The sequence below is a fragment of the Phaseolus vulgaris genome, chromosome 7 (genome assembly GCF_051622355.1).
Source record: "Phaseolus vulgaris cultivar YP4 chromosome 7, ASM5162235v1, whole genome shotgun sequence".
Classification (NCBI taxonomy): Eukaryota; Viridiplantae; Streptophyta; class Magnoliopsida; order Fabales; family Fabaceae; genus Phaseolus; species Phaseolus vulgaris.
The window spans coordinates 40132833-40145278 of record NC_143504.1 but is presented as its reverse complement, the minus strand read 5'-3'; the positions used below and the strand labels follow the sequence as shown (position 1 = coordinate 40145278).

General features: G+C 44.7%; 1 protein-coding gene across 1 annotated transcript; it reads right to left on the bottom strand.

Moving 5' to 3' along the window:
- Window positions 1-7895: 7895 nt before the first annotated feature.
- On the bottom strand, window positions 7896-8513 carry LOC137817409 (uncharacterized). The gene has a single exon (XM_068620702.2). The coding sequence runs from the start codon at window positions 8511-8513 to the stop codon at window positions 7896-7898; it is 618 nt and encodes a 205-aa protein (XP_068476803.2).
- Between the last annotated feature and the right edge of the window lie 3933 nt (window positions 8514-12446).

Here is a 12446-nt window from a genome sequence, read left to right as displayed (position 1 = left end):
TATCTACTAAAAGAAGTTGAGAAAGAAAAATAGATAAATGATATCCCAACAATCAACAACCTAAGAGAATAGGTACTTAACTGCATTACCCAAAATACAAAAAACAAAAATCTCTTTATCAATAATTGTATACTGTCAAATTGTAATGTATATTGTAATGTATAGTAAATTAATTCTAAAAAATTTCCTTACTCTTAATTATGCTTATAATGATTTTATAGCAAATCTGTATAGGAATTTTATACCACAAATATAAAATTTGTTTGATTTACATCTTTTCAAAATTCGTTTCAAGTGATTATTAAAAGTTTTTGTATCTAAGAAATTCATTTTTGGTTTCTAAATTTTTAAATAGCATCACAATATTGTAGGAAAAAATAGGGTATATTCAAAATTTACAAAATAAAATCACAAAGATGGAGTTTAGAATTTCCTTATTTTAGAAGACTTTGGTAAATGTGTTGTTGTGCATGAGGTGGCTGAAAACTTGAGAGCAAAACTAGGATTGACCCGTTTGGTTTTCTTGCTTTCAAATGTTTACAAACAATAAGACATGGGCCCATGATTGTGTGATGTAAATTTTGTAAATTTCTTATGTTAATTATACCCATATTAAAGGTAATTAAAGATAATTAATTGAGACTAATATTTTCATTTCTACTCTAACATATCATAAGAATATTTAAATCAAAATGCTAAAACGATTTGGCTGAAAGGGATAATTTTTTTTAACATCATTGCCTTCATTAACATATATCCAGTGTTACAGACCTAGTGTTACAGATTCATTTTCATCCACTTACCTAATGTTACAGTTTATGAATTTCTACTATATCCAGCCTTGTTTGCTATTAGCCGGTGAAGTTGATCACACAACAACAAACATGAAACTTGTGACTTCAGACCCCAAAGAAGGATGACATTCTCTCAGGAACACTTCTGTATGTATAGAAATTTTTTTTAAAGAAAATGAAATGAACTTCTCTACAAAATAAACTTAGTTCATAAAAAAGTTAATTTGTAATCTAACCTGCAGTACCTAACTCTTAGCCTAATCACTACTATCAATATAAATAAATTGTAATATAATATAAATAAATTGTGATATAAACATACTCACATGCTTTTTTGGGCCCAACTTTCATCTTCACCAAAAGTCCAGCTTCAATATCTTTTTTCCTCAAGAACATTCCAACTTCAATATCTTCTTTTCTCAACTACACCTTCTTTTCTCAACTACAGTCCAACTTCAATATCTTCCTTTCTCAACTACACACAGGTAGATTAACATTAATAATTTATATTAGTTATTAATACAAAACTACTCCTACGAAGGACAAAACAATAATATTGAATAAATCCCTATAATACGAGTTGAAGCAGTCTCTAAGGACTTGGTGTAAGGAAATTTGACAAGATGGAGATGCAAGAAACAAACTGGAGTGGCTAAGAATGGAAAAGGTGTGGTCTGGGGACTTGGTGTAAGGAAATTTGATAAGATGGAGATGCAAGAAACAAACTGGAGTGGCTAAGGGTGCAAAAGTTGTGGTCAGAGGTTGATAAGCTGCTACCTAAACCATCTAGGAGGTATAGCAAAACCACATTGAAGGCATGCAGAATAAGCCTTCTATAAGGTGGTATCTAGGTGGTATAATAGTACTAGAATGATGTTATGATTTACAGTAATCTAAGAATTCTGATTTAGAGTAATCTAAGCACAATCATGAGCAATAAGGCTACGGTTTTTTAAGAACTGGCAGCAGGCTTATGTAAGGCTAAAAGTGTCTTTTTGAGATTGGAATGATGTTCTGATTTAGAGTAATCTAAGCAGAATCAGGAGCAATAAGCCTACGGTTTTCTAAGAACTGGCAGCAAGCTTTTGTAAGGCTAAATATGTCTTTTTGAGATTGGAATGATGTTCTGATTTAGAGTAATCTAAGTAGAATCAAGAGCAATAAGCCTACGGTTTTTAAGAACTGGCAACAGGCTTATGTAAGGCTAAAAGTGTCTTTTTCAGATTGGTTCCTTCTTGAAAGGCAAGGTTTTTCTCTGATGCTTTTTTGGTTTAGCATGAGCTTAAATTGCTACACATAATCCTAGTAGGTTCCGCAATATCCAGACTAAGTTCTCCTCATATTTGTAGATGTGTGGGAGCTAGACTATTGAACTGGTTTATTTTGAGGTCCACTCTTTGGTTGGAGCAAAATCTGTGACAAGGGTTTGAGTTATTGTTGAGAGATTGGTATGAATGAGTATATGAATCTTAGTACTCATTTTTTGGTCAAGGAAGGAAGAAGCAAGTCAGTATATCTGTCAGATGTGATCATGCAGGGGCAAGTCAGAGAAGTAGGTGCTGGAGAGGGTTGTTTTTTGAAGATTTTTTCTTCATAGGCAAGGGTGTGCTAGAACTGTGTGTAAATAATTCAGGTCCTTTAGAGCTATTCAGCCTTTGTGTGTCTGTAGGTCAGAGAAGTAGGTGCTGGAGAGGGTTGTTTTTTGAAGATTTTCTCTTCATAGGCAAGGGTGTGCTAGAGCTGTGTGTAAATGATTCAGGTCCTTTAGAGCTATTCAGCCTTGGTGTGTCTCATTGGTAGAAGTAACAGGAAAAGGAAGCAGATAGAAGGAACATTGGTACTGGTTTTTCCAGGTGTTGGTTAAGGTGGTACAAAAGCTGGAAGCAGAGATAGAAGGAACTTTGGTACTGAAATTTTTTGGGAGCAAACAATGTGGCAACCATAGTTTTAGATCTCATATGTCACATAGTGGCCAACTCTGAAATCACTATAGTAGGATGATCATCATTTTAAATACGAACAAATAGTTCATATATTAGACAAATGAATACTCAAACAAAAAAAAGAAAACTAAAGAAACTTAAGATAAATAATTAGTCCCAGTTTATACACACAATCCCCATCAATCAGGCATAAGAGCATAGTAATAAAATGAAAAAAATAAAATAAAAGATGAATTAGATAAAAATTTGCAGTGTGAATAAGGAAGAACATAGCACAGGAAGAAAAAAAATTGTAATAAAGTGGAAAGAAACAGAGGTACCTTTTCATGGAATGGTAAATAGGGAGCTAATTCAAATACTATATCTATTAAGCGAAAATTGTAATACGAAATGGGAGAGAAACTGCAGTTGTATCCGAAAAAACATTATACAAAATGGGAGAGAAACTGCAGTTGCATGCGAAAAAACCTAAACAATGTTGCTTTAGTGGTAGAAATAGAATTTTGAAATCTAAATCATGGTAGCACTGCCATAACATGTGAAAAGCACTATTTTGGCCCCTATTGAAAACAGCTGAGAGCATAGGAGCAACTTTGTCACGTTGTTAGAAGATATAAGGAAGTGAAGGGAGAAGAGTTTCAAGGAAGTGAACAGTCTCACATAACAAGGGGAAAAACATACAAGATTGCAAGATCCTTTTAATGATTCCATATTTCATGACCATATGTCTCAATAGATCATTTTAATGTTATGCACTAGTATTACCAAATTACAACAGAGGGTAGACATTAAAAGTTCCTAAATATTCAAGACAGAAAAAGAAAAGACACATGTCAGACCTATAACTTACACATTCATTCCAAACACCTATAACTTACTCTTAGAAACTATTTCTTTGAATAAACTACTCATTCCATAAAGCCTTATTATTCCACTATCGTGACACATACTGATCTGTCACAACTGCTAAGTCCTTTTCAGCTTTCTCAAGTACTTCCATTTTATTGTATTTACTCATCCTTCTTCAGAAATTAGAATACAATAACGCCAGTAAGATCATGAAGATGTAGATGACATGTAAGTTTATAACAATAAATCATTAACCATCTGCACTACTATTTGGACTCCTATTTCTTTAACTTTATACTTTACTGTAAAAAATAATTCATCAACATATAAAGGCCTTAATAACTCATTTACTCATTCTATTTGCATTTAAAAATACAAGGGGGATTAAGGTATAAATAATGAATGTGAGACTACAAGAGTAATGCATTTCAGATAATACTCACTGCTAATACAAAACAATCTCACCAAACTACAAATTTTTGAAGTACAACTAACTTGATTTAGATGACAAATTGAAAAGATAGGACAAATTAATCACAAAAAAGAGCATGAAAAATGTTTCTGCTAGTGACTCGAAACGCCTTTGTGCGCCTACGTCAATGAACACCTGAAACACAAAGACAATGGGCGCCCTAGTGGCCGTTTGCACTCCGATGCTCAAGTCAGTACTAGGGCTAGGAAACACCAAAAAACTGTATATTCTGGTTGCTATGTGTGTGTTAACGGTGCAAGAAAGTTCTCCTTTGCCAAGTTTGTCAACTTACTACTTATAGACTGAAAACTAGGGTTTCCTATTTACCTGAAAATGGGCCTTTCTGATGGGCGGGCCCAACACTGTTATTACCTTGCTCTCTGGATAACCTAGTGCATGGGGTCCCTAACTGGAGTGCAACCTTTAACGGGATGACCACCTGGATGCCTCTTCGTGCACCTGATCTCTGGGGTCACCCGCCTCTGAGAGTGCCATAGCTGTTCACGTACCATGCTTGTAGCTCGCCCCTGATCGTGGCCCTTGCTGGCCACATCCTTTCAGTGGCTTTTATACTTCGTGTCATGCCTGAACGCGTCGTCCACTCTACACGCATGACACTCGTGATCTAGGCTTCTCCCTTACTGATAACTGGCGTTTGATCTGGGATGCACCTCTCGTGGCCCATCTCTACTATTTGGACTTCTGATGTCCGACCTCTCTACACTGCTGAGTGGCAAGTCAGTGCATCCTGATGATCGATGTCTGACCACTCTCGGCTCGTTTGGCGCACGTGTTTTGCGAGGTACTGGCCTGCGCTGCTCGTGGGACCCGCTTACGTGGCACCAACCTTACCAGTGGTTGGTCAACGCCCAGGGACTGGTCGGTACACAAGCCCCCCAGCCTCGAGCTGTAACTCGTTCAGCAAAGAGGTTAAGTCCTAGCCCTGGGTGATCTACGTGGCTCTGTGCGACAGGACGTAAATACGGCGCCAAAGTGACCTCTTTCCGGGCCTGTCTTATCTGTATACACGTGTCCTGATCAACGGCTAGGGTTTAACGTCACTTACGCTTCTTCGTTAGCTTTTAAACTCTAGAGAACGCGTGCATCTAATCGCTTGTTACATCATTCTCCGAAACTCTTCGATTGTTTCTCCTTCTTCCTCAAGCATTCACGCGTTTCTTCCACGTCTTTCCGCCTTCTCTTCGCTATGACCTGCAAGTATGAACACTGACTTCCATTCACTCTTGTTTATTGGTTCTGGATAACTGCTTGTGTCGCTTAATCTTTGCATCGATCACTTTCTGTTTCTGGGTATCCCTTTGATTCAAGAAACCCTAAACTCTGGGAGATATTGCTTATGGTTACTGTAACGTTGCGTTTGTACTTTCTTTCCGCACATTCGCGTGGTTTATCTCCATATCTCTTGAACTTTGTGTGCAGGCATGGGTTTAACCGAGGAAAAATGGGCCAAGTTAACTGATATTCTCACTCGTCTTCACGGGGTTTGTAGGGACGTGGGCACTTCTCTTCAGCACGCCCGCGCCCTCATTGTCCCTGCGTCTTCACTTGTTCCCTCCAATCCTGGGGTTTCAGTCCCTCTTCCCGCAGTTCAACCATCTCCCACTTCCCTTTCTTGCCGGGGTAAAGCCGTGGTGATTGAGTCAGATGAGGATTTTGCTGAGGGGCCAATCTATAAAAAACCCAAACCTACTCCGGTGATGGTATCACACTCTTCTTTCTCCGACCGCTCTCGATCGGTGTTTCCTTGCTCCCTGGTCTCGGAAGGATTGGTGTCTCTTCTCCTCATCCCTTAAACTGCCTCTTGTCCTTCAACATGCCATCAAGGGCTTTCAGCAAGAGGTGACTGTGGACCTGGATGGAGCTGCTGCCAAGGAGAAACTGGGTTTCGACTTCGGGGCGCTTCTCGCTCAGTTCAACATCCTATTGTCCAGGGATGAATTTGGGGGCTCCTCGACAACTCGCTCGTTTGCTACCCGCGAGGCGACTCTGAGAGAAGAGTTGGTCCATTCTCGAAACTGCTCCACACCAAGCGCCAAAAGATTCCTACGCTGGAGGCGAGAGTTCTGTCCCTGCGGGTCAGGTCTTTGAGTTGGAGGAGGCCGAGGAGGTGTCCAAAGCCAAGATCACCAGGCTTGAACGAAGGTCTGCCAACCTTGAGGTGCAACAGGATCGGGAGAAAGCTGAGTTTCGTCAGCAAGCCAAAAGGTTTAAGGAGGCTGAAGCTGATCTGACCGGAGACGTCCTGGATGCTTACGACGAGGGTTTCAAGGATGCTCTGGCTCAAGTTGCTTGTGTGCACCCAGAAGTGGACACTACACCCTTTTCCGCATCGAACTTGGTTGATAATGGGAAGATTGTTCCCAGGGTCTTTCCTTGACTTGTATTCATGCACAAACTCTTTTATCTGCTTGCTACCTTTACTGTCTGAACATATATCTGCTTTATTTCTATATGTTGAACTGCATTTTGATTCTTACAACTGCTCCTGTCGTGGTGCCTGGCGCCAAGACATTCCTTTGCATGTTTTGCTACCTGCCCCCTTCGTCATGTGGGGAGGCTTTTACTGTGAATTGGATCGTTCTGCCTCGGGGTTCTTCGTAAGGGGAACAAACTCTTAACTATCCTCGGCTTCGCTCAAAGGCGCGGAGGATTTACCTAGCGAATTATTTCGTTTTCCTTGGCACTTTCACTTACAAGGGGAGGTGTTCCCTCACGAACCCTCATCTCTGCCCGTAAGGCTTCTAGCGCGAGGGAAATTAATTCTTTAACTGACCTCCGCTTCGCTCGAGGGCGAGGAGGATTTATCTTGTACCTATTTAAATGACCTCAGCTTCGCTTGAGGGCGAGGAGGATTTAACTGATAACTATTACGTTTAACCTTAACGCTCTCACTCAAAAGGGGAGGTGTTCTCTGCGAACCTACCTCTCCGTTTTACGAGACTTCTAACGCGAGGCAAACGAATGCTTGACTGACCTCAGTTTCACTCGAGGGCGAGGAGCATTTAACTAATAACTGTTACGTTTAACCTCAACGCTCTCACTCAAGTGGGGAGGTGTTCTCTGTGAACCTACCTCTCCGCCTACGAGACTTCTAACGCGAGGCAAACAACTGCTTTACTGACCTCAGATTCGCTCGAGGGCGAGGAGGATTTAACTGGTGTACTATTTCTTTCAACCTTGGCGCTTTCACTCGAGAGGGGAGGTGTTCTCTACGAACCTATCTCTCAGCTCACAAGACCTCTAACGCAAGGAAAACAAGTTCTTAACTGAATTGTACATAACTCGGGAAAAATACTTCAATTATCTGGCGACCTCATTAAAAAACCCTTGTAAGGGAAAAAAAGTGTCCTCTAATACCACGTACAATATTCTTGTTTAACTGAAATAAACTTATAGTCGGCTATGTTCCGTGTATGAGGAACCGAGCCTTGCTTCACCGCCTGAACATGCATGCTTTGTCCTCAAAGATCTTTGTTTTCCTGAGGGAATTGGTCTACACGGGGGAGAGCGAGTGCGATGGTACCTGAAGTTTCTCTCCAGGCTCTCAGCATACTCTGCTTCCCCTAGGCGCGAGACCTTGAAACTGACCCTGCCTTTGTTCGGGGCCCGAACCGATTGTCTAATCGATCCTCACTGGTGGTCCCGGTTCTGGACTCTACGATCTTTTCAACCGGGGTTTGTGCTGTTTGCTCGAGGGTGTTGTTTAGGTTGGAGACTCTTTCTCCAATCTCTTTTTTCCTGGAATTGCCAAACAGATCAAATTTGGTCCCGCGGGCGATTTCTGCTACGGGCCCGCCGGGTTTGGGGCGGCTGACCTCAGGGTAAGGGGACTTTCTCAATATACGATGGTCCACTAGCGATCATGGACACCCCTCGCCTTGTTTTGAGGCTATTCTCGTAGCATTGCTTGGCCTCCTTTTGATCTGATTTGATGGTAATCACCTTCCCCGTCAGGTCCGGTAGCTTCATCTTCATGTGCCTTGTCGACGGCACCGCCCCTAACCTGTTTAGCGTTTGTCTACCTAACAACATATCATAAGCAGAGGAGGCATTAACGACACAGTACCTGATGCTTTCCACACGCGACGAGGTGCCATCTGTGAAGGTGGTCCTTAACTCCAAGTATCCCCACGCCTCTACTTGGTCTCCTGTGAAGCCATAGAGACAGCCGCCATAGGGCCTTAGCATGTCAGGGGATAGTTGTAGCTTGTTCAAAGTCGTCCAGAACATTACGTCTGCCGAGCTTCCCTGATCTACTAGCACGCGGTGCACCTTCATTCCCGCGGTTACCGCCGAGATCACCACTGGATTGTTGGCATGGGGGACAACGTCCTCTAAGTCGACCTTGGTAAAGACCAGGTCTACGTCGAAGGCGTCATCGGTTCTTTGTGCCTCTGCCTGAGAACCCTCCTGCGATGGTGTGGACCTCACCATGTACGGGGACTTCGTGCCCTAGGCCACCCCCTGTTGCCACCGCGTCCTCGGCCCCCTGTTTCTCTATCAGATAATGTCTTAGGAGACCGCTCTTCACCAGCTCATCTAGCTAATGTCCCAACGCTAAGCAATTGCGTTTGGGGTGGCCATATGCTTGGTGGAACTCACACCATGCGTTCTTGTTGGGCCCGAGCTTCTTGTCGGTCTTGGGAGGCACCTTTAGTCTCTCCGCTATGTTTGGGATAGCGATGAGGTCTTTCAACTCTACAATGAAGTCGTGCCTTTGGCAACGCGTTATCTCTCCCACGCCCCCTCGTGTTGGGCCTTTGATAGGGCTGCTGCTTCACGGGGGCCTTCATCTCTGTTGTCGTCTCGTGGACCCTTATGGTTTGAGAACAACCTGCCGCGCGTGGCCGCGTGGGAACCACACACGTACGTTTTTCACTAAGTTCTTCCTTCGCCATAATGTGGGCCATCGCGCGGCGCTTTATCTCGGCGAAGGTCTTCGGGTGGTTCCGGATGAGTGACTTGCTAAAGGGTCTCGAAACGGTGGAGGAACTCCTTCAACGACTCTCCTTGATACTGTTTTACATCAAAGAGGTCGTAGGAAACTGACGCGGGGTGGGGGGGGGGGGGCTCGATTCGCGAGGTATTGTGCCTTCAACAACTTTGTGAGTTGCGGAAACGACATTACATGGCCATCAGGGAGGCTCATGAACCAGTCCATCGTCGTTCCTGCCAAAGTGCTCATGAACAGCTTGCATCGCGCCGCATCAGAGCCCCCAACCAGTATCATCTGTGTATGAAAGGCCGCATGGTAGGCCTCCGGGTCTTCCATCCCGATGAAGGTCACCTTGGGCCCCACGAGCGTGGCTGGTATCACTACCTCCATGATTTTTGTCGAGAACGGTGTTGGGAATTCTTTGGGTGGCGTCGTAGGCCCCTGATCTACACCCTCACGCTCAGTCGTGTGGGTTTACAGGTTTCTGCGCAGCTCCTCGTTCATGGCTTGTGACACTACAAGATTAGCTTGTATGCGTTCTTGATTTGTTCTTGACGTGGCCACTTCCTCCTGAAGGGCTCGCATCATCTCCATAACCTGTTGCAGGGTGAGGGCCTCACCCCCGTTTGGCACAACAGGTCCTTGCCTCGTACTTCTCATCTCTTTGGGTTTTTCTGGTTCTTGCTGGTGGGACAGTGTTTTGTATCCTGCCCCACGGTGGGCGCCAAATGTTCGTGCCGGTTGACTGGAAACACCTTCGTGCGCCTACGTCACACTCACGCTTAGAGCCCTTGCCTTTGCTGTCGCGGTTCCTGTAATGAACACCTGAAACACAAAGACAATGGGCGCCCTAGCGGCCGTTTGCACTCTGACGCTCAAGTCAGTACTAGGGCTAGGAAACACCAAAAAACTGTATAATCTGGTTGCTGTGTGTGTGTTAATGGCGCAAAAGAGTTCTCCTTTGCCAAGTCTGTTAACTTACTATTTATAGACTGAAAACTAGGGTTTCCTGTTTACCTGAAAATGGGCCTTTCTGATGGGTGGGCCCAGCACTGTTATTACCTTACTCTCTGGATAACCTAGTGCGTGGGGTCCCTAACTGGAGTGCAACCTCTGGGGCCTGGAAGAAAGGCAGCAGCGGGTGGACCAGCTGGCGGGGGTTGAAATGTGTGAAGGAGTTTGAAACCATATGCGAAGTAGAACAGCAACATCAAAGTAGGAATGAGAAAATGCTAAGTCAGTTTTAACGCGAAGTGAGAGCCTTGGTGTTGGGAAAGGGGCTAACCTATGTACATGTCGAGTTGGCCCTCAAGGAATTCAAAGGATATTATCTGAGCAGTGGGAAGGGTGATGTTGGCAGAAGCCACGCTCTTCCAGAAGAGACAAAGGTCTTTGTCCAACTCCCCCATGTTGTCAGGGCTTCGTGGTCTCCTGAAGTTGTCCTTGGATCCTTGTTCCCTTTGTTCACCCAATACAAGGGGAAGCCGTCAAGCAACGAAGGATCTTGATCGTTCTTGCACACCTTGACGAATTTCCCCTTCCAATCTTTGTAGGATTGCTGGAAGATGGAGAGGATTGACCTCCCAGCAATCCCATTCAAGCTGACCCAGGGGCGATCTCCGGGATTCTTTGCCTCAAATAGGAAGAGGAAAACATCAACCGAAATCGGTAGCCCCAGGTGCGCGCAGAGGATTTGGAACGCCCTCACGAATGCCCAACTGTTGGGATGGAGCTGGGCAGGGGCGATGTTGAGCTCGGTCAACAACTCCCTCTCGAAGCGAGTGAAAGGAAACCTGAGTTTCACTTTCTTGAACAGCGTGGCGTAGATGAAGCAAAACAACTCGCCATTGTTCCCCTTATCGTCCACACAGATTGGTTCTCCAGGGAGGCAAGGCAGCACTGTCACTTTGTTATCATGCTCCTTGTGAAATGAAAAGTCAGATCGATCCCCTTTCCTCAGTCGAAGCACCCTCACCTCAGTATTTATCGATGAGGTTTCCTTCAGTAGAATCGGGGAGGCCCAAGGATAGAGCTTTTTGTAATCTTGCGAAGGAAGGGAGACTCCCCCGGTTTGTGGTGGAGTTGCTTGGGTAAGATTGACGCGAGAAGAAGCAGGCCTCTCAACCTGTGTGGAAGGAGCACTAGAGGCTCGTGGGGGGTTGCGTGTTGGTGGAGGGTTCGTCCCAGTGGTAACCCTACGAGTTTTGGGAGGAGGGTTTCCCGATGAGGAAGGAGGATTAGCGGTGGACTTTGTCTGAGCCATCGCAGGAACTGCAAAGGAAAGGAAAGGGAGGAGATGAGGATAGGGAGAGAATGACTCGATTGAAGACGAAGAAGATAGAACGAGTGAGAATTCACTGGGGTGGACGTTATCAGGAACGAACCCTTAAGTTACGAGAAAAAGAAAAAACAACCCACAGCGTATGCTTCAGACAGTTAATGGATGATGCAAACCGATTAAAATGCAACAAATATCAGTGGAAGGAGTAAAAGAGTTACCTTTTGATGATCGGATGAGTGTTGGAAGGAGTTGAAGATTGAGGGAGACGTAGGTTTCGTAGTTCACAGATAGAGCGTTCAGAATGCTTGAAGATGAAGAAAGATAATGAAACAGTGAATAGCGCGAAGGGTTTAAGGGTTTCGAACGTTGCAGGAAGCGTAAATGACAGGGAATAATGGTCGTTGATGGGTCCACGTGTCGAACGATCGAAGGAGTTGGTGAAATGTCAAGTTAGTGAACAGTTTTAGCGCCAACGCGCAAAGCCACGTAAGCCGCCGAATTTAAACTCTTTAGTCTCCTCGCTGAGCAAGTCGCAGCTCGAGACTGAGGGACTTGTGTACCGACCAGGTCATCGGGTGTGATGACATGTCTTGCACGTGCTCGGGTGGGGCGTGCTCAGTGGAACACGTAGGCTAGAAAAGATGAATGGTTCAGTAGTGGGCATAGGCGCCGATCGCTGAATTGGCGTTCTCCGATCTCTGGTGTGCGTAACCGGCGGTCACCATAGTTACGACACAGTCGCCGTATGAGAGTGTTAGGAGATCAGATGATCAGAGATCGCCAGAGAATGCTAGGTGTACCGCCCTGGTAGTAGGAAGTGATGACGTGGCACCAAGCTACAGTGTAGGCGTGTTGACAAGGCGCCAGATTCGCAGAAGGAAAGGAAGTCGGGGGGCTCGTGTAGTCGCCAGTTATTAAGTTGGCGTGCTCCAATCTCCAGCATACCAGGCGATCGCCCAGTTGAAGATGAAGTCGCCGGATGTAAACTCAGGCGACCAAGTGATTGGAGATCGCCAGAGCAAGCACATCGCCGAAGATGAAGGTGGTGCAGATTATGAAGGCGGCCGGCGAGACCACAGGGAAGGTGTACGAGAGCACCCTACTCGCCAGTTCCAGTAGAGATCGCGCTCCCAAGTTAGCTATGCACTGG